General features: G+C 36.3%; 1 protein-coding gene across 1 annotated transcript in view; it reads left to right on the top strand.

The window, feature by feature from the left end:
• impact (impact RWD domain protein) overlaps window positions 1–16,639 on the top strand; it is a gene marked incomplete at its 5' end in the record, with an annotated part of 54,380 nt that extends 37,741 nt beyond the window's left edge. Inside the window, 3 exons of the mRNA XM_073843436.1 lie at window positions 4,008–4,098; window positions 10,613–10,747; window positions 16,375–16,639. Of these exons, the coding sequence (XP_073699537.1) occupies window positions 4,008–4,098; window positions 10,613–10,747; window positions 16,375–16,434 (286 nt within the window). The remainder of the gene's footprint in view (window positions 1–4,007; window positions 4,099–10,612; window positions 10,748–16,374) is intronic.
• Window positions 16,640–22,984: the final 6,345 nt, after the last annotated feature.

Here is a 22,984-nt window from a genome sequence, read left to right as displayed (position 1 = left end):
ACGAGAATAAAGTCGGAATTATGAAAATAAGGTAATAAAAATAATTTGAGAATTAAGTCAAAATGTTTTGAGAATAAAGTCAAAATTACAAGAGTAAAATCGTTTCAAGGAAAAAAAGTTGAAATGTTTGAAGAGTAAAGTCAATATTTTGTAGTATTTCAATTTTATTTTCGTAGTATGTCAACTATTCTCGTAGTATGTCAACTTTATTCTCTTAGTATTTCAACTTTATTCTCGTAGTATGTCAACTTTATTCTCTTAGTATTTCAACTTTATTCTCGTAATATTTCAACTTTATTCTCGTAGTATGTCAACTTTATTCTCGTAGTATGTCAACTTTATTCTCTTAGTATTTCAACTTTATTCTCGTAATATTTCAACTTTATTCTCGTAGTATGTCAACTTTATTCTCGTAATATTTCAACTTTATTCTCGTAGTATTTCAACTTTATTCTCTTAGTATTTCAACTTTATTCTCGTAGTATGTCAACTTTATTCTCGTTGTATGTCAACTTTATTCTCGTAGTATTTCAACTTTATTCTCGTAATATTTCAACTTTATTCTCGTAGTATTTCAACTTTATTCTCGTAGTATTTCAACTTTATTCTCATAATATTTAAACTTTATTCTCGTAGTATTTCAACTTTATTCTCGTAATATTTCAACTTTATTCTCGTAGTATGTCAACTTTATTCTCGTAGTATTTCAACTTTATTCTCGTAGTATGTCAACTTTATTCTCGTATTATTTCAACTTTATTCTCGTAGTATTTCAACTTTATTCTCGTAGTATGTCAACTTTATTCTCGTAGTATGTCAACTTTATTGTCGTAGTATTTCAACTTTATTCTCGTAGTATGTCAACTTTATTCTCGTAGTATGTCAACTTTATTCTCGTAGTATGTCAACTTTATTGTCGTAGTATTTCAACTTTATTCTCATAGTATGTCAACTTTATTCTCGTAGTATGTCAACTTTATTCTCGTAATATTTCAACTTTATTCTCGTAGTATGTCAACTTTATTCTCGTAGTATGTCAACTTTATTCTCGTAGTATGTCAACTTTATTCTCGTAGTATGTCAACTTTATTCTCGTAGTATGTCAACTTTATTCTCGTAGTATTTCAACTTTATTCTCGTAATATGTCAACTTTATTCTCGTATTTTAACTTTATTTTCGTAATATTTCAACTTTATTCTCGTAGTATTTTAACTTTATTCTCGTAGTATGTCAACTTTATTCTCGTAGTATGTCAACTTTATTCTCGTAGTATGTCAACTTTATTCTCGTAGTATGTCAACTTTATTCTCGTAGTATGTTAACTTTATTCTCGTAGTATGTCAACTTTATTCTCGTAGTATGTCAACTTTATTCTCGTAGTATGTCAACTTTATTCTCGTAGTATGTCAACTTTATTCTCATAGTATTTAAACTTTATTCTCGTAGTATGTCAACTTTATTCTCGTAGTATGTCAACTTTATTGTCGTAGTATTTCAACTTTATTCTCGTAGTATGTCAACTTTATTCTCGTAGTATGTCAACTTTATTCTCGTAGTATGTCAACTTTATTGTCGTAGTATTTCAACTTTATTCTCGTAGTATGTCAACTTTATTCTCGTAGTATGTCAACTTTATTCTCGTAATATTTCAACTTTATTCTCGTAGTATGTTAACTTTATTCTCGTAGTATGTCAACTTTATTCTCGTAGTATGTCAACTTTATTCTCGTAGTATTTCAACTTTATTCTCGTAATATGTCAACTTTATTCTCGTATTTTAACTTTATTTTCGTAATATTTCAACTTTATTCTCGTAGTATTTTAACTTTATTCTCGTAGTATGTCAACTTTATTCTCGTAGTATGTCAACTTTATTCTCGTAGTATGTCAACTTTATTCTCGTATTTTAACTTTATTTTCGTAATATTTCAACTTTATTCTCGTAGTATTTTAACTTTATTCTCGTAGTATGTCAACTTTATTCTCGTAGTATGTCAACTTTATTCTCGTAGTATGTCAACTTTATTCTCGTAGTATGTCAACTTTATTCTCGTAGTATGTTAACTTTATTCTCGTAGTATGTTAGCTTTATTCTCGTAGTATTTCAACTTTATTGTCGTAGTATGTCAACTTTATTCTCGTAGTATTTCAACTTTATTCGCGTAGTATTTCAACTTTATTCTCGTAATATTTCAACTTTATTCTCATAGTATTTCAACTTTATTCTCGTAATATTTCAACTTTATTCTCGTAGTATGTCAACTTTATTCTCGTAGTATGTCAACTTTATTGTCGTAGTATTTCAACTTTATTCTCGTAATATTTCAACTTTATTCTCGTAGTATGTCAACTTTATTGTCGTAGTATTTCAACTTTATTCTCGTAATATTTCAACTTTATTCTCGTAGTATGTCAACTTTATTCTCGTAGTGTCAACTTTATTCTCGTAGTGTCAACTTTATTGTCGTAGTATTTCAACTTTATTCTCGTAGTATTTCAACTTTATTCTCGTAATATTTCAACTTTATTCTCGTAGTATGTCAACTTTATTCTCGTAGTATGTCAACTTTATTCTCGTAGTATGTCAACTTTATTCTCATAATATTTAAACTTTATTCTCGTAGTATTTCAACTTTATTCTCGTAGTATTTCAACTTTATTCTCGTAGTATGTCAACTTTATTCTCGTAGTATTTCAACTTTATTCTCGTAATATTTCAACTTTATTCTCGTAGTATGTCAACTTTATTCTCGTAGTATGTCAACTTTGTTGTCGTAGTATTTCAACTTTATTCTCGTAGTATTTCAACTTTATTCTCGTAGTATGTCAACTTTATTCTCGTAGTATGTCAAATTTGTTGTCGTAGTATTTCAACTTTATTCTCGTAATATTTCAACTTTATTCTCGTAGTATGTCAACTTTGTTGTCGTAGTATTTCAACTTTATTCTCGTAATATTTCAACTTTATTCTCGTAGTATGTCAACTTTATTCTCGTAGTATGTCAACTTTATTCTCGTAGTATGTCAACTTTATTCTCGTAGTATTTCAACTTTATTCTCGTAATATTTCAACTTTATTCTCGTAGTATGTCAACTTTATTCTCGTAGTATGTCAACTTTGTTGTCGTAGTATTTCAACTTTATTCTCGTAATATTTCAACTTTATTCTCGTAGTATGTCAACTTTGTTGTCGTAGTATGTCAACTTTATTCTCGTAGTTTTTCAACTTTATTCTCGTAATATTTCAACTTTATTCTCGTAGTATGTCAACTTTATTCTCGTAGTATGTCAACTTTGTTGTCGTAGTATTTCAACTTTATTCTCGAAGTATTTCAACTTTATTCTCGTAGTATGTCAACTTTATTCTCGTAGTATGTCAACTTTATTCTCGTAGTATTTCAACTTTATTCTCATAATGTCAACTTTATTCACAGAATTAGCCTTCGTGAACAAAAGCAAATTCTCCCGAAAACATGAAAAATGTTGAACTTTGTGATATAGCACCAATTGGCCACTTTGTTCACACCAGAAAGCCGAAAAAAAAGCGCTCAAACGCCCATCTCTGACACACGCGGTTGGCCATATGTGCTGAAAGGTCTCTTTGGGCATCGGCGCATCTCTTGGCTGTCAGCGAAGTGACTGTCAACACTGTGCTCATCTGCTGCCAGCATCTGCTGCCGTCTTTCATTCCCAACAACTACTCCCCAAATGATGGACCTCGTGCTCTCAATACCGGAAAACCTCAGCGGGGCGTCCCAGTTTCCCACACTCCTCCCTGCGCCTGATATTACGCCTCGTCCCAATCCTCGTCCAATTTTACTCTGAAATACACCCACGACTACAAAACCCCACACGCCTCGCGAGCGCACCGTAATGCGAGTGCAAGTCACTGACGCCTCCGTGGTGGGCTGTGTTTGTAAAAGTGGCCCCTGAGGGTCCTTAGGGCAAAGAGCTGTGATTCGTTTTTTTTTACGTTTACTTAACAATGCCTTTGTGTTGTCATCAGGATCTACTGTGAGGATAAAAACTCTTTCCTGCAGGACTGCGAGGACGACGGAGAAACCGCAGCTGGGGGCCGATTGCTCCATCTTTTGCAGGTAAATGTGTGTTTCAGTCAGGTGATCATCTGAAATATTGGGTAGTGGATGGTATTCAAGGTGATTTTTATGTAATTGGATCATGGGTTCTGCTGGGTTTGTGTATATTCTATCCGCTGGGTACATTTTGTCATAATTTATGACCTTCCTCTGGAGAATTTCTGAAAGTTTGTGCTGTTCTTAAAAGCAAACCGTAACATTGACTGTCCGTCTATATATATATATATATATATATATATATATATATATATATATATATATATAACTTTATTAACATAATATTTTGACTTTATTCTCATAATATTTCAACTTTATTCTCGTAGTATTTCAACCTTACTCTCATAACATTTCGACTTTATTCTCATAACATTTCGACTTTCTAGTAATATTTCGACTTCATTCTCGTAATATTTCACCTTTAATCTCGTAATCTTAGAGATTTTTTAATTATTTTTAATGTGGCACTAAAACGCTGTGGTATGTCTGAAAGAAGAAAGTCATAAACGCCTAGGATGTCTTGAGGGTGAGTGAATCATGGGGTAATGTTTTTATTTTAGTGTAAACTATTCATTTAATATCCACGTATTATTACTACTTATGCAATATTCAATCAAAATGTTTGTATTTCTAAAGCTGCTTTTTTGTAATGTCAATTCAATACTTTACTCATCTAACACAATGACTTTAAATCTTTTGTGGGGGTGATTTCTCAGCTCAAATTGATGTGCAATTTGATTATTTAGATTTAAAAAAATGTAATTGCTTGGCATTATCTAATACTTAGGGTTTTTTTTGTAAATATTTGTGTTTAAAAGGCGGTTTAAAGCACCTGATCATAAAGCGTTTTGCAAGCTGTGCACGTGTCAAACGTCAATGGTACATTTCAGGCATCTTGTTGATATGCTGCTGGGATTATCGTGCCTCCTCCTGTCTTGATCCCAATTCCTTTCTTGCAGTGTCAGATATTTGCACGCCGATCTGTCATTCATCCATAATCTTTGCTCATAATCTCCGGTTCTCTGATTAAAGGCCTCAGAGCACCGGCGTCAACACCCTCCGGTGTGAAATACGACATGACACTGTAATCTCTACCCACTTTTATTTAGACCCAACCAAAAAACCCATATAGCATTTCTGTCAATAACCTTGACGGGAAATAAGCCGGCGGTCCACCGCGACATTCGTTAAATTTATCAGGAAATGGAGCATCTGTGATGTTTCTCAAATGATCTTCTCTCAAGAGTGATTTAGTTTGTTGGGTTGAAAAGAGTAGGGTGATTTATGAAGCGTCAGGAGATGATTAACGCCTCCTTTTCAGTTTTGCTGCAACGTTGTTTTTCCCCATCTGAGTGGAAACTACTTTCTTTTCTTTTTGTTTGAAAGATGTTTTCTTTGGATTGTTTGACTACTCAAAAGAGAATATAGGAAAATATAACAATCTGTGTTTCTTGCTAGCTAAATTTCACATACATAAACAAAAATCTAAGTCTTTTCTTTATTCATAGTCGATTTAGACAAGTATACAGAAACTATCCAAAGTTCAAATTTTTTTTTTTTTTTTTATCAATTAAGTCAATAACGAAATGTGAAAATTAACGGCTTTTTTGATCTGGTTTTTGCAATGAAATCGCTTGAACTAAATGATCAAAGTTCACAATCTGAATCAGATGATTTGCGATCTGTAGTCCCGATCCGAACAGTGATTCACAAACCGTCATTTCAGAATGGAACATCGGAGCACGGAGCGTGAATCATTCAGTTCACAAAATGATTTGTGATCCACATGTCGTAGTCTTGATCTGAAAGATGATTCGCAAACTATCATTTTAGAGTAGTGATTAATGATTTGCGCTCCGAAATCCTCATCTGAAATGACGGTTTGTGGATCATTAGTCAGATCGGACCTATGGATAGTGAATCATTTCATTTAGACAATGAATCAAATGATCCGCAATACGCACTTCAAAGTCTCGATCTGAACCAAATGATTTACAATATGTGCTCTTAAGTCCCGATCTAAAATAAATTATTCGTGATGGCTGCTTTGAAGTCCCAATCTGCATCAAATGATTCTTGATGCCTGCTCTGAAGTCCCGGTCTGAATCAAATTATTTGCAATTCACACTCTGAAGTCCCAATCTGAATCAAATGATTCATGATTTGTGCTTTAAAGTTCCGGTCTGAATCAAATGATTCACGTTGCGCACTTTGAAGCCCCAATCTGAATCAATTGATTCACAATATGAATCTGAAGTCCCAATCTGAATCAAATGTTTGGTGATACATGATTTGAAGTCCCAATCTGAATCAAATTATTTGCAATTCACACTTTGAAGTCACAATCTGAATCATATGATTCATGATATGTGCTTTAAAGTTCCGATCTTAGTCAAATGATTCACGTTGCACGCTTTGAAGTCCCAATCTGAATCAAATTATTTGCAATTCACACTTTGAAGTCCCAATCTGAATCATATGATTCATGATTTGTGCTTTAAAGTCCCGGTCTGAATCAAATCATTCACGTTGCGCGCTTTGAAGTCCCAATCTGAATCAAATTATTTGCAATTCACACTCTGAAGTCCCAATCTGAATCAAATGATTCGCGATGCCTGCTTTGAAGTCCTGGTCTGAATCAAATGATTCACGTTGCGCGATTTGAAGTCCCAATCTGAATCAAATTATTTGCAATTCACACTCTGAAGTCCCAATCTGAATCAAATGATTCGCGATGCCTGCTTTGAAGTCCTGGTCTGAATCAAATGATTCACGTTGCACGATTTGAAGTGCCAATCTGAATCAAATTATTTGCAATTCACACTTTGAAGTCCTGGTCTGAATCAAATGATTCACGTTGCACGATTTGAAGTGCCAATCTGAATCAAATTATTTGCAATTCACACTTTGAAGTCCATATGAATCATATGATTCATGACATGCACTTTAAAGATCTGAGTCAAATGGTTCACGTTGCATGCTTTGAAGTCCTGATCTGAATCAAATTATTCACAATACATACTTTAAAATCCTTATATGATTAAAATTATTTGTGATACATGCTTTGAAGCCCCAATCTGAATCAATTGATTCACAATATGAATCTGAAGTCCCAATCTGAATCAAATGTTTGGTGATACATGATTTGAAGTCCCAATCTGAATCAAATTATTTGCAATTCACACTTTGAAGTCCATATGAATCATATGATTCATGACATGCACTTTAAAGATCTGAGTCAAATGGTTCACGTTGCACGCTTTGAAGTCCCAATCTGAATCAAATTATTTGCAATTCACACTTTGAAGTCCCAATCTGAATCATATGATTCATGATTTGTGCTTTAAAGTCCCGGTCTGAATCAAATGATTCACGTCGTACGATTTGAAGTCCCAATCTCAATCAAATTATTTGCAATTCACCCTTCGAAGTCCCAATCTGAAAATATATGATTCATGATATGTGCTTTAAAGTCCCGGTCTGAATCAAATCATTCACGTTGCGCGCTTTGAAGTCCCAATCTGAATCAAATTATTTGCAATTCACACTCTGAAGTCCATATGAATCATATGATTCATGACATGCACTTTAAAGATCTGAGTCAAATGATTCACGTTGCATGCTTTGAAGTCCTGATCTGAATCAAATTATTCACAATACATACTTTAAAATCCTTATATGATTAAAATTATTTGTGATACATGCTTTGAAGCCCCAATCTGAATCAATTGATTCACAATATGAATCTGAAGTCCCAATCTGAATCAAATGTTTGGTGATACATGATTTGAAGTCCCAATCTGAATCAAATTATTTGCAATTCACACTTTGAAGTCCATATGAATCATATGATTCATGACATGCACTTTAAAGATCTGAGTCAAATGGTTCACGTTGCACGCTTTGAAGTCCCAATCTGAATCAAATTATTTGCAATTCACACTTTGAAGTCCCAATCTGAATCATATGATTCATGATTTGTGCTTTAAAGTCCCGGTCTGAATCAAATGATTCACGTTGTACGATTTGAAGTCCCAATCTGAATCAAATTATTTGCAATTCACACTCTGAAGTCCTGGTCTGAATCAAATGATTCACGTTGCGTGATTTGAAGTCCCAATCTGAATCAAATTATTTGCAATTCACACTTTGAAGTCCATATGAATCATATGATTCATGACATGCACTTTAAAGATCTGAGTCAAATGGTTCACGTTGCATGCTTTGAAGTCCTGATCTGAATCAAATTATTCACAATACATACTTTAAAATCCTTATATGATTAAAATTATTTGTGATACATGCTTTGAAGCCCCAATCTGAATCAATTGATTCACAATATGAATCTGAAGTCCCAATCTGAATCAAATGTTTGGTGATACATGATTTGAAGTCCCAATCTGAATCAAATTATTTGCAGTTCACACTTTGAAGTCCCAATCTGAAACATATGATTCATGATATGCGCTTTGAAGTTAAGATCTGAGTCAAATGATTTACGTTGCATGCTTTGAAGTCCTGATCTGAATCAAATTATTCACAATACATGCTTTAAAATCCTTATATGATTAAAATTATTAGTGATACATGCTTTGAAGCCCCAATCTGAATCAATTGATTCACAATATGAATCTGAAGTCCCAATCTGAATCAAATTTTTGGTGATATGTGATTTGAAGTTATGATCTGAATCAAATTATTCACTATACACAATTTGAAGTCCCAATCTGAATCAAATTATTCATAGCTCACGCTTTGAAGTCCTGATCTGAATCAAATTATTTGCGATAGGTGTTTTGAATCCTCAATCTGAATCAAATTATTCACAATATGCGCTCTGAAGTGCCAATCTGAATCAAATATTTGGTGATACGTGATTTGAAGTTACAATCTGAATCAAATTATTCACTGTACACAATTTGAAGTCCCAATCTGAATCAAATTATTTGCAGTTCACACTTTGAAGTCCCGATCTGAATAAAATAATTTGCGATACGTGCTATGAATCCCCAATCTGAATCAAATAATTCAAAATATGTGCTCTGAAGTCCCAATCTGAATCAAATTATTGGTGATGCGTGCTTTGAAGTTACGATCGGAATCAAATTATTAACGATACACGATTTGCGATACGTGCTTTAAAGCCCCAATCTGAATCAAATGGTTCGCCATTTGCAAAGTTCGAATCTGAATCAAATGATTCGCTTTACGCAATCCGATTGGAGCGCTTCACAACAGTGAATCATTTTGTGACACAATGGTTCAACTCATTCAGAGTTTTAAAAAGCTCAGTTTTACTCATCACTACGTGCTTTTTAAAATCATTACAAGCGATGTGGAAATTTAAAAATGATTGGCTCTTTTAATCTGGTTTTTGCTAGTGAATCGTTTGAGCTGAATGATCAAAGTCACAAGTTTAAATCAACCAGAGTGGTCCTACCATAATTGACTCACTCAATTGATTCAGTTTTTTTTCTTCAGCCATGTTTACAAGCAACACAAGTATGCTGTTTACAAACACAATATCAGTTTTTCCATTCCAAAGATAACTTCCAAAACAAATCTACAAACATATTGAAGTGAGGGAACCGGTTTACTGCTACCTGTTGAAACTCCATTAATGTGACAAGCAGCAGCTCAAAATACATGTTAGATGGAAACATTGTGCATTATGATGGAGTTTGTAGCCTAGTTTGAGCACTGCAACTCAGTTTCTGACAGTTCAATAGGAAATAAGTTGAAAACATCCAAGTCAATGTTGAATTTATCAGTATTTATTGTATCTGATTGCAATACTAAAAAACTTAATGGGCTGATTGGAAAAAATGCCACAAGAATCTAGCATACGGCCCGTTTGTTGACCTCTTTCTTGGCGCATGAATGAAAACATGCCAGTGAAAACTAGCAGCCGTTCACATGAGCTCATTTAGCCGATTGGAGTTCATCCCACAATTTCCTGTTTTGCGAATGTGACGGCATGTTTGCAAGAGAAACGACTATTAATAGAGGTGGCGTGTGCAGATGGCTGAGATTTCCCTCCCCTCCGGCTTCATCCCCGCCGCGCTACGGGAAAAAATAAAACAGGCCAGGACTGTAAAGACACTTGAGAGCTGTCATTCTTCACAAAGAGCGTATTTTGTCTATTCTGTGCCTTTGAAGCGGGGGGAAAATGTGGCAGGGAGGAAACGTTTGTGAATCAGTGACGCGGCATTGAATGTTTTACTGTTTAAATGAGTTCACAAAAAGCATTGACGTCGCTTCCAAGCTAATACCCTGAGGATTTGTTTATTCGCTTAAATGCAACAGGTTCGCCGCAGCCAGAGCCAGGATTGAGTCTCATGTGATGTTTGAGACTCGTGCCAAAGACTGTTGGTTTACATTTAGATGGGAAATGTCGTGCTGCATTGGACGGGTTTGTGCGAGCGGCACGACGTCAACATTATAATCCTGCAGCAAACAGCAATCAGGGTTTGTCCTTAGAAATGTTCAAATCTGTTTTCTTTGGCTTCTGCCGCAGATCCTGGATGTGCGTAACGTGCTGGTGGTGGTTTCTCGATGGTACGGCGGGATCCTGCTGGGCCCCGACCGCTTCAAACACATCAACAACTGCGCCAGGAACATCCTCATTCAGGAGGGCTACGCCGACACTTCAGTAAGACTCCACAGCAAACCTGCTGCTTCTCCAAGACTCTTTATGAATTAAACTGTTTAAAGGCTTGTGACCTGCTTACTTCGTGATGCTCGGTTTTAGGAAAGCTTGTTGAATGTCTGCATTTGTTCTGCTGATGTGGGCTGAATGCTTTTATTTATTTAAATATGAATATATTTGTGACCATGGAGCACAAAACCAATCTTAAGTAGCACGGGTATATTTGTAGCAATAGACAAAAACACATTGTATGAGTCAAAGTGATCAGTTATCAATTAGGATATTAAGTAAAGATCATGTTCCATGAAGATATTTTGTAAATTTCCTACTGTAAATATATTTAAGCTTATTTTTTATTAGCAGTATGCATTGCTAAGAACTTCATTTGGACAACTTCATATTTATATATGTATTACATGAAATGAAATGTGTGAAATGTGTAATAAAATATAAATAGCAAGTAATAATAAATGCTAATTAATGCTGCTGTTTTATGAATGCAATAAATATATATATATGGTAATTATTATTTATGTAAGTAATTATAAGTAATAAGATTAATACATATACTTTAATATGTAAGCTATACACACACACACACACACACATATATATATATGTGTGTGTGTGTGTGTGTGTGTGTGTGTGTGTGTGTGTGTGTGTGTGTGTGTGTGGTTAATTAATATTCATAATGGTTAATTAATATTTATAAATAATTCAAAAAATAGTGATTAAAATGAATACATATATAATAATATTAACAGAAATGCTGCTAATAGAATGCTTATATCTGTATATTAATATAAAATTCAATAATAATACTTATAAATATAGTTACAGTTAATATATCAATATGCATTATTACTATATACCTATGTATTTTGTAATTTACTGTTTATATAAGTCATAAATATAAATTATATAATCATATAAATATAATATAGTAATATAAATAGAACAAATATAATTTTAGAAAATGCTATGAATCAGTATGAATAAATATATAATAATAACAGGTTTGAATATTTATTTAATTGTGTAATTATATATATATATATATATATATATATATATATATATATAATATATTTATAAACAAAAATAAATATTTAATAGAATGCTTATATTTGTATATTTACTTTATATACCTATATAATTTGTTAATGAGGATTTATTTTTATTTATATCCGTAGTAAATTGTGTGTGTGTGTGTGTGTGTGTATATATATATATATATATATGTATGTATATATATATATATATATATATATATATATATATGTGTATATATATATATATATATGTGTGTATATAATATTTGTTCATTTAAATATGTAACTGAAGCTAAATATATATAAAATATTCTAACAAGAAGTTAACAAATTGTGTATATATATATTTTTTTTAATTAATATTTATTTGTATAAACAACAGATTAATACATATACAAATATCTAAATATGAATTCAAAATATGAATAAGCTGATATGAATTAAAATGATTTATTAATAGTGAAATGTATTCAAAAAATGTTTTTTAAACAATTCTGTCCACACCAGCGCAGCAGAATAATGCAGACACTCATGAATCAAACCCGAACATCATAAAAACTCATTCAGTTCTAGTAATATTTTTCTAAGTGAAACCGTTCTGCCTCCTCCCGCATGTGCAAAGGTCCCCTGTTGACGCATTTGTTTTTGTTCTCTCTGAGCTTTGTCTCGCTGCCGTTTTTTTTTTTTTTTTTTTTTTTTTTGTCGAGTACTAAATGTTCAACATTCGTTTTTTTTTTTGGTTACGTCTGTGAATGCGCACGGAGAGAGAGAGAAGCTCTCCTCTCGAGTGTCCGCCACTTACTCATCCCACAATCACAGTGATAAGGTCACACCTAAACAAGTTGTGAGGAGATTTGCCCGGCATGCGCCTGACTTCTTCCGCGGATTCATTTGTTTGTTGTTTTCTTTCATTTCTGTGCAAATGAGGACTCGTGCACAGCTGCGGGGCTGCTATGGTTACCCGGATAATAGGGGCGCGTCTTCACATACGCAGACGCACAATTACACGCACGTGTGATATGATTGTTTAAGGTTTCGCCGGAATTCATTACAGAAAAGCTCGACTCAATTAAAGCAGCATGCGTCATACCAACGGTGGCTTGGGCCCGTCATTGTTTGTGACGTCTTCTGAAATTGGAAAGTGCGCTTTTTCTATTTTAAGCCAAGATAATAAGAGTTTCCCAACTCGGCGGCCCCAAAAGTTGTTTACTTGAACATCTCGCACCGATATCCATGCAACCTGCCTATTAAAGACTAGTGGGTCTTTTGTAAAAGTCGTAATTACTGTAATTTGAGCATTTGGCTAATTACAGTTTTATTTTGTTATGCCACTCCAGAACTATACCACTAAGTGAGCTCAGAGCCAAAACCTAGCCGTATTGAATAAACGGCGCTCAAGAGTCACGCATATCGTAGTTTTAGCCGTCTGATTGGAGCCCGTATGGATTTCCTGACAGCGAACACGGCCCAGGCTCAGATGCATCACGCTGTTCTTTCAGGGTGAAGATGAATGGTGTGTTATCTTCGCAGTTTGAGCCGGCTGACTCATTGTGTTCGCACTCCGTCCGCTGCGGCTCAAGACTAATTAACATACAATGCATAATAACCACCACCAGGCTTCTTCCGAAACTCTCGTTTGGACACTACTGGGCCGCCTTCTAAATAATAAAAGCAGTCAGAGGAAATTTAACAAGCTTGGTCGAAATGACAGTGACATTATTTATGGCGCCGTTGCTTTATATTGCATCAGGGAAATATGCAACAGGCGATAAAAGTTGTAAGTCAAAGCCCGATTGTTAAGGCACGACGTTGGCGACGTAAAAAATTGGGTTTCAGTTCTCAAATGTACACCTTGAATGCTCACAGGCAATTGTTCACAGACTATGAAGGGGTGGAAATTGTTTTTTACTTTGAACCTGAAACACACTTTTGTTTTAATGTAATCAAGTAAATTTGTTTGATTAAATCATATTTTTTTGTTTTTATTTACATGTTATTTAATTTAATAGACGTCGGTTTCATATTCATCGACACTGGCGTCAAAAAACAATGGGAACTGATCTCACAGGTGCTTGATATCCACACTGGTAATATCAGATTATTTACTTAAATATAGCAAAAATGAAAATCACCTTAAAGGAACACTCCACTTTTTTTGGAAATAGGCTCATTCTCCAACTCCCCCCGAGTTAATATGTTGATTTTTTACCGCTTTGAAATCCATTCAGCCGTTCTCCTGTTCTGGCGATATCACCTTTAGCATAGCTTAGCATAGATCATTGAATCCTATGAAACCAATAGCATCGCGTTCAAAAATGACCAACGAGTTTCCATATTTGTTGTATTTAAAACTTGACTCTTCTGTAGTTATATCGTGTACTAAGACCGGTGGAAATGCAAAGCTGCGAGTTTCTAGGCTGATAAGATTAGGAACTACACTCCCATTCCGGCGTAATAGTCAAGGAAGTTTGCTGCCGTAATATGGACGCAGCAGGCGGAGTATTATTAGAAATGAGTTCCCAGCTAGTTTAGCATTTGCACATGTGCTGTGTGGAATTACTGCTCCTGCTTCGGCCATATTACGGCAGCAAACTTCCTTGACTATTACACCGGAATGGGAGTGTAGTTCCTAATCTTATCAGCCTAGAAACTCGCAGCTTTGCATTTCCACCGGTCTTAGTACACAATGTAACTACAGAAGAGTCAAGTTTTAAACAGGACAAATATGGAAACTCGTTGGTCATTTTTGAACGTGATGCTATTGGTCTAATAGGATTCAATGATCTATGCTAAGCTATGCTAAAAGTGATATCGCCAGAACAGGAGAACGGCTGAATGGATTTCAAAACGGTAAAACTCAACTTATTAACTCGGGGGGAGTTGGAGAATGAGCCTATTTCCAAAAAAAGTGGAGTGTTCCTTTAAGCTTTCAGTTGAATACAATCTGAGTTAAATTGAAAAATGTCCTGGTTGCTCCGAGCTTTATAATGGCAGTGAATGGGTGTTGAGATTTTGAAGCCCAAGAAAGTGCGTCCGCACATCATAAAAAGTGCTCCACACTTACGTTAGTCTCGCGAGAACCGAGTTTTGTCACCTTTTGGCTTATATCGAGTTTCTCCAACATTCTTCATTACAAATCCTCCTAATTCATGACCAGTGGTTTGTTTTGCTCTCTTCCCTGCACTTTTAGTCTCAAAAGAAACCACGTTTTGTTTACAGAAAAGGAAAACCAGTCTCCTTTTGGCTTATATCGAAATCCTCCAAGATTTTTCTTTACAAATGCTCGTTTTGCACTTCTAATGTGTTCACAGACTATGAAGGGGTGGAAATAGTCTTTTACTTTGAACCTGAAACCACACTCGTGTTTTAATGTCTCTGAGCCTTCAGTGTAAGCAAGTAAATTTGTTTGATTAAATCATAATATTTACATATTGTTTAATCAAATAGACGTTGGCTTCGTATTCATCAACACTGGCGTCAAAAACAATGAGAACTGATCTCACAGGTGCTTGATATCAGCACTGGTAATATCAGTTAATTTGCTTATGAAAAAAACATTAAATTAGCAAAAATTAAAATCACCTTACCCTCAAGCTATCCACGCTTTCAGACGAATAAAATCAGAGTTATAATGAAAAATATCCTGGCTCTTCCGAGCTTTATAATGGCAGTGAATGGGTGTTAAGATTTTGAAGCCCAAGAAAGTGCGTCCACACATCATAAAAAGTGCTCCACACGTTTCTGGTGGGTTAATAAAGGCCTCCTGAAGTGAATCAATGCGTGTTTGTAAGAAAAAAATCCATATTTACAACTTTATAAACCGTAATGTCTAGCTTGAGCTAACTGTCGTACACACGTTCACATGGATGATTGATTAAAGTTTTGCTAGAATTCATTGCAGAAAGTTTGACTCAAAGCAGCATGTGTTTTTTTTCCTCCATCAAGACAGCGCTGTCCGAAGCTGTCACAATTCATGAGCGGATGGGCCGGCAGATCATAGTTTGTGACATTTTTCTAAAATTGGTGTCTGTCATGGCACACGCCGTTACGGTGATTGGCGTTAAAACAGTGTTTTCTTCTTCTGCTTCTATTTTAAGCCAAGATAATGGACCGAATGAGTCCCAACTCTGTGGCCCCAAAGGCTGTTTACTTAAATATCTCACACCAAAAAGCTCTTTTTATGATGGATGGATGCACTTTTTAAGCTTCAAAATCTCAACACCCATTTATTGCCATTATAATGCTTGAATTTTGTAATGTAACTCAGATTGTATTCATCTGAAAAAAGAAAGTTGTATACACCTCAGATGGCTTGAGGGAGAGTAAATCATTCATGCTTTTTCCCCATTGATCTTAAATTTTTTCCATTCATCTGCGACCGCAAAGTTCAGGCCGTTATTGACGGCACAGCCTAACGCCGTACTAATTAGATGTAGTACCATACAGTAATTCAAGGTTGAACAGATGTTTTTTGACGTTATTGTGGATTTCTTTTTCTGCCAGCTGGAAGATCTTCTTTTCAGCACCAGAGTCTTATCACTTGTCTTTCATGTTTTCTTTTTGATTCTTCCAATTCAGGAGGAAGCGTCCAAAGCTGGAGGCAAGAACAAAAGACCTAAGGGCAAGAAGGTGAAATGAAAAACCTTCCTGGAACCGACGAGAACTGGAATGAAGGACTGTGAATGCTGAAGGATTCGGACGAATGAAATAAACTGAAAATGCTGTGATGAGGGTTAAACAACCAAAAAAAAAGTGTATGCAATTGGGTTTAATGGTCTGTTGCTACACATTATGTCACCCTAAGTGCTTTGTCTTATGAATAAAGATTTTTACGAATTACAAATTGATTTGCAAATGACATTCATCAGCGACCTTTGATCCCTTTTTCCGGTTTAATGATGCTCTAATAATGTAATTTGATAAAGACTGACTAAAGCAATTTGGGCTTTTCCCAAAGCTTTACTCAAGCAGACTTTTACGGCAAATATCAGACATGTCACTCCCATGTTTGATTGTCAAGCGTCCCTTATTTAGTCCCTCGGAGAGTCGCTCTCCAATATTGTGTTTTCGCTCATATTTAACCTTTTGAATATCGCATTGCATTCAAACTTTGCAGGGCCAAAGTCCACCGCCACTTGGTGAGTTTGCCACGCTACGACTCGCATGCTAATTGCCCTTAATGAGCTCATGCGAGAATAACTTGATCGTTTTGGCACGGGACGTTCTAATAAGCAGATGCTGGGTCACGGGAGAAGCATCTGCATACAAAGTTGCGCAACAGTTTGGTGGCGTGTCTCGGAAAGCAACGAGTTGGTTTGCGTACTCGCGTCCCCGAATGATTTCAAGTCTTTGCTCAACCTGTGGAGCTGCGAATGGTTCGCAACAGGTGAATTCTTCTGTGGGAATGAGTCATCCAGAAAAGGTACTCGAGTGCTTTTTGACGTCTTGGCGCACACACATATCATTGCTGTCTTCCTTCTTAAATACCTTTGGGTCTTTGACATTCTGGCCTCTTTCCTCTCTCCAGCGCTAGTCGTAGTCTTCTCACTTTCATCCTCCCTGCATGCACCTATTCCCTTTCCTCTGGACTATTCTTTTATGCCTGCCTCCCCCCTCTCTCTCTCTCTTTCTCCTTGTGTTCCCACTCTATTTCCTTTCAATGAATATTAACGCACCTTTTGACTGTCAGCACCTACCCTTTCAGATTCAATTGCTTGCTTCGACTCAAGGGGCATTGCTAAATGCTTTGGTGGTCTTTTGCCGTGACAGGTTTTCTGTGTATAAGAATAAATCTGCCTTGCATGCAGAACTCGCTCAGGCCCTGTTTGGCACCTCATCTTTGCCCTGACGTATTTTATTTGGCCTACAGAATCACGGCAGCAACTGTTTGTCCAAAGGATCAAGCTTTTCTGCAAATAACTTTGCAGTACATGAGAAAAAGCAATGCTGTTTTTTCAACATGCTAATTGACCGCCCATCAGTTTGAAGAAAAATCTGAACTGTAAACAGCATATCTCTTATTTTGGGCCAGAGTATCACATTAGTGTAGAATTGCACTGTATATGAATAGAAATATCTCATACACCACACAATACAATGCCAATTTTTAAAGTGACGAAAACACATCTGTGCTATGCTAACTGCCAATTACTTGTCAAAGGAATTCTTGGAGAAAAGATTTGTTATGGTGTGCAAGGATAACTGCGCCTTCGATTTCTGAAGACGAATCAAGGTAATCTTTGGCTCACATAATTGCAATGCTGTGTTTCAGCAACCTGAACCATATCTCCAGCAAGCCAATCATTTATTTGACTGGACAGATCTCGCTCAGGGCCTGTTTGGCTACCTCATCTTTGCCCTGGGCATTGGATGTCTTTTATTTGGTTTACAAAAGCACTGGCAAATGTGAAAACTTTCTGGCGAGGAATACAGCTTCTCTGCAAATAACTGGACAGTACATAAGAAAACGTCTGGCTGTGCATTGATACTTTTTATATTGACTAAAATTAACTGTCCATTTGTCCAAAGAAATCTGGACACAACGTGTTTAGGTGTCTCTGTCTCATTTTCTTCGGGCCACAGAATCACATTAGTGTAGACAACATCTGCTGAGGAACTGTACACCAGACAATTCTATGCCAGTTTTTAAAATGACGACAATAGATCTGTGACTATGCTAACTGCCAATTTATGACAGTGTTTTAGAGCCATGTTTAAAAATAAGAAAATCAAATATTTCAACAACAAATTGTTGAAAGTATTGAGAGTAAAGTCGGAATGTATTGAGAGTAAAGTCAGAAAGTTTCTAGAGTAAAGTCGGAATGTATCGAGAGTAAAGTCAGAATGTATCGAGAGTAAAGTCGGAATGTATCGAGAGTAAAGTCGGAATGTATCGAGAGTAAAGTCGGAATGTATCGAGAGTAAAGTCGGAATGTATCGAGAGTAAAGTCGGAATGTGTCGAGAGTAAAGTCGGAATGTGTCGAGAGTAAAGTCGGAATGTATCGAGAGTAAAGTCGGAATGTTTCCAGAGTAAAGTCGGAATGCAACGAGAGTAAAGTCGGAATGCAACAAGATTAAAGTCGGAATGTGTCGAGAGTAAAGTCGGAATGCAACGAGATTAAAGTCGGAATGTATCGAGATTAAAGTCGGAATGTGTCGAGAGTAAAGTCGGAATGTTTTGAGAGTAAAGTCGGAATGTTTCCAGAGTAAAGTCGGAATGCAACGAGAGTAAAGTCGGAATGCAACGAGATTAAAGTCGGAATGTGTCGAGAGTAAAGTCGGAATGCAACGAGATTAAAGTCGGAATGTATCGAGAGTAAAGTCGGAATGTATCGAGAGTAAAGTCAGAATGTATCGAGAGTAAAGTCGGAATGTGTCGAGAGTAAAGTCGGAATGCAACGAGAGTAAAGTCGGAATGTTTCCAGAGTAAAGTCGGAATGTGTCGAGAGTAAAGTCTGAATGCATCGAGAGTAAAGTCGGAATGTTTCCAGAGTAAAGTCGGAATGTGTCGAGAGTAAAGTCTGAATGCGTCGAGAGTAAAGTCGGAATGTATCGAGAGTAAAGTCGGAATGTATCGAGAGTAAAGTCGGAATGTATCGAGAGTAAAGTCGGAATGTTTCCAGAGTAAAGTCGGAATGTGTCGAGAGTAAAGTCGGAATGTTTCCAGAGTAAAGTCGGAATGTGTCGAGAGTAAAGTCGGAATGCATCAAGAGTAAAGTCGGAATGCTTCGAGAGTAAAGTCAAAATGTTTCGCGAGTAAAGTCGAAATGTTTCGCGAGTAAAGCCGAAATGTTTCGCAAGCAAAGTCAAATGTTTTGAGAGTAAAGTCCAAATGTATCGAGAGTAAAGTCGGTTTGTATCAAAGGTAAAGTAGGAATGTTTCGGGAATAAAGTCGAAATGTTTCGGGAATAAAGTCGGAATGTTTCGGGAATAAAGTCGGAATGTTTTGATCGTAATCTTAGATATTTTTCCTTTTTTAACATGGCACTTAAACGCTGTCATACCAATTACATGTCCAAAGAGTTCTTGGAGAAAATATTTGTTTTGATGTGCAAGGATAACTGCGCCTTCGATTTCTGAAGACGAATCAAGCTAATCTTTGGCTCACATAATTGCAATGCTGTGTTTCAGCAGCCTGAACCATATCTCCAGCAAGCCAATCATTTATTTGACTGGATAGATCTCTCTCAGGGCCTGTTTGGCTACCTCATCTTTGCCCTGGGCATTGGATGTCTTTTATTTGGTTTACAAAAGCACTGGCAAATGTGAAAACGTTCTGGCGAGGAATACAGCTTCTCTGCAAATAACTGGACAGTACATAAGAAAACGTCTGGCTGTGCATTGATACTTTTTATATTGACTAAACCTGGTAACTTGTCCATTTGTCCAAAGAAATCTGGACACAACGTGTTTAGGTGTCTCTGTCTCATTTACTTCGGGCCACAGAATCACATTAGTGTAGACAACATCCGGTGAGGAACTGTACACCAGACAATTCTATGCCAGTTTTTAAAATGACGACAATAGATCTGAGACTATGCTAACTGCCAATTTATGACAGTGTTTTAGAGCCATGTTTAAAAATAAGAAAATCAAATATTTCAACAACAAATTGTTGAAAGTATTGAGAGTAAAGTCGGAATGTATTGAGAGTAAAGTCAGAAAGTTTCTAGAGTAAAGTCGGAATGTATCGAGAGTAAAGTCAGAATGTATCGAGAGTAAAGTCGGAATGTATCGAGAGTAAAGTCGGAATGTATCGAGAGTAAAGTCGGAATGTACCGAGAGCAAAGTCGGAATGTATCGAGAGCAAAGTCGGAATGTATTGAGAGCAAAGTCGGAATGTATCGAGAGTAAAGTCGGAATGTATCGAGAGTAAAGTCGGAATGTTTCCAGAGTAAAGTCGGAATGTATCGAGAGTAAAGTCGGAATGTATCGAGAGCAAAGTCGGAATGTATCGAGAGTAAAGTCGGAATGTTTCCAGAGTAAAGTCGGAATGTATCGAGAGTAAAGTCGGAATGTTTCCAGAGTAAAGTCGGAATGTGTCGAGAGTAAAGTCGGAATGTATCGAGAGTAAAGTCGGAATGTATCGAGAGCAAAGTCGGAATGTATCGAGAGCAAAGTCGGAATGTATCGAGAGTAAAGTCGGAATGTTTCCAGAGTAAAGTCGGAATGTGTCGAGAGTAAAGTCGGAATGTTTCCAGAGTAAAGTCGGAATGTGTCGAGAGTAAAGTCGGAATGCGTCGAGAGTAAAGTCGGAATGCGTCGAGAGTAAAGTCGGAATGCTTCGAGAGTAAAGTCAAAATGTTTCGCGAGTAAAGTCGGAATGTATCGAGAGTAAAGTCGGAATGTTTCCAGAGTAAAGTCGGAATGTGTCGAGAGTAAAGTCGGAATGTATCGAGAGTAAAGTCGGAATGTATCGAGAGCAAAGTCGGAATGTATCGAGAGCAAAGTCGGAATGTATCGAGAGCAAAGTCGGAATGTATCGAGAGTAAAGTCGGAATGTTTCCAGAGTAAAGTCGGAATGTGTCGAGAGTAAAGTCGGAATGTTTCCAGAGTAAAGTCGGAATGTGTCGAGAGTAAAGTCGGAATGCGTCGAGAGTAAAGTCGGAATGCGTCGAGAGTAAAGTCGGAATGCTTCGAGAGTAAAGTCAAAATGTTTCGCGAGTAAAGTCGGAATGTATCGAGAGTAAAGTCGGAATGTATCGAGAGTAAAGTCGGAATGTATCGAGAGTAAAGTCGGAATGTATCGAGAGTAAAGTCGGAATGTATCGAGAGTAAAGTCGGAATGTATCGAGAGTAAAGTCGGAATGTATCGAGAGTAAAGTCGGAATGTTTCCAGAGTAAAGTCGGAATGTGTCGAGAGTAAAGTCGGAATGCATCGAGAGTAAAGTCGGAATGCTTCGAGAGTAAAGTCAAAATGTTTCGCGAGTAAAGTCGAAATGTTTCGCGAGTAAAGTCGAAATGTTTCGCGAGCAAAGTCAAATGTTTTGAGAGTAAAGTCCAAATGTATCGAGAGTAACGTCGGTGTGTATCAAAGGTAAAGTAGGAATGTTTCGGGAATAAAGTCGAAATGTTTCGGGAATAAAGTCGAAATGTTTCAGGAATAAAGTCGAAATGTTTCGGGAATAAAGTCGAAATGTTTCGGGAATAAAGTCTAAATGTTTCGGGAATAAAGTTGGAATGTTTCGGGAATAAAGTCGGAATGTTTTGATCGTAATCTTAGATATTTTTCCTTTTTTAACATGGCACTTAAACGCTGTCATACCAATTACATGTCCAAAGAGTTCTTGGAGAAAATATTTGTTTTGATGTGCAAGGATAACTGCGCCTTCGATTTCTGAAGACGAATCAAGCTAATCTTTGGCTCACATAATTGCAATGCTGTGTTTCAGCAGCCCGAACCATATCTCCAGCAAGCCAATCATTTATTTGACTGGACAGACCTCGCTCAGGGCCTGTTTGGCACCTCTTTTTTGCCTTGGCTATTGGACGTCTTTTATTTGATTTATAAAAGCACTTCTCTGCAAATAACTAGACAGAACATAAGAAAAGATTTTGAAGTGCATTGACGAAACCAACTTTGGTAACTGTCCATTTGTCCAAAGAACTCTGGACAAATCTTGCTCAGGCGTCTCATTTACTTTGGGCTACAGAGTCCATTTTCAGAGTGGATAGAAATATCTTGTACAACAGACAATACCCAATTCCCAATTTTTAAGGTGACGAAAACACACGTCCAAACAGTTCTTGCAAGAAGTATTTGTTATGATGTGCAAGGATAACTCCGCCTTCGATTTCTGGAGATGAATCAAGCTAATCTTTGACTTACATAATTGCATTGCTGTGTTTCAGCAGCCCAAACCATATTTCCAGCAAGCCAATCATTGATTTGACTGGACAAACCACTTAGAGCCTGTTTGGCACCTTATCTTTCTCCTGGGTATTGGATGTCTTTTATTTGGTATACAAAAGCACTGGCAAATGAGAAAACTGTTTTCCCAAAGAATGACTCATGGCTAATAGAGTTTCTGGTGAGGAATAAAGCTTCTCTGCAAATAACTGGACAGTACATAAGAAAATGTTGTGCTGTGTATTGATACTTTTTGCTTACTCTTCATTTGTCCAAAGATACCAGAATACAACTTGCTCAGGCGTCTTATTTACTTTGGGCCACAGAGTGATGTTAA

This window comes from Garra rufa, chromosome 7 (assembly GCF_049309525.1).
Source record: "Garra rufa chromosome 7, GarRuf1.0, whole genome shotgun sequence".
NCBI classification, from domain to species: Eukaryota; Metazoa; Chordata; class Actinopteri; order Cypriniformes; family Cyprinidae; genus Garra; species Garra rufa.
The sequence above is the reverse complement of the archived record's forward strand: the minus strand, read 5'-3'. Positions and strand labels throughout refer to the sequence as shown.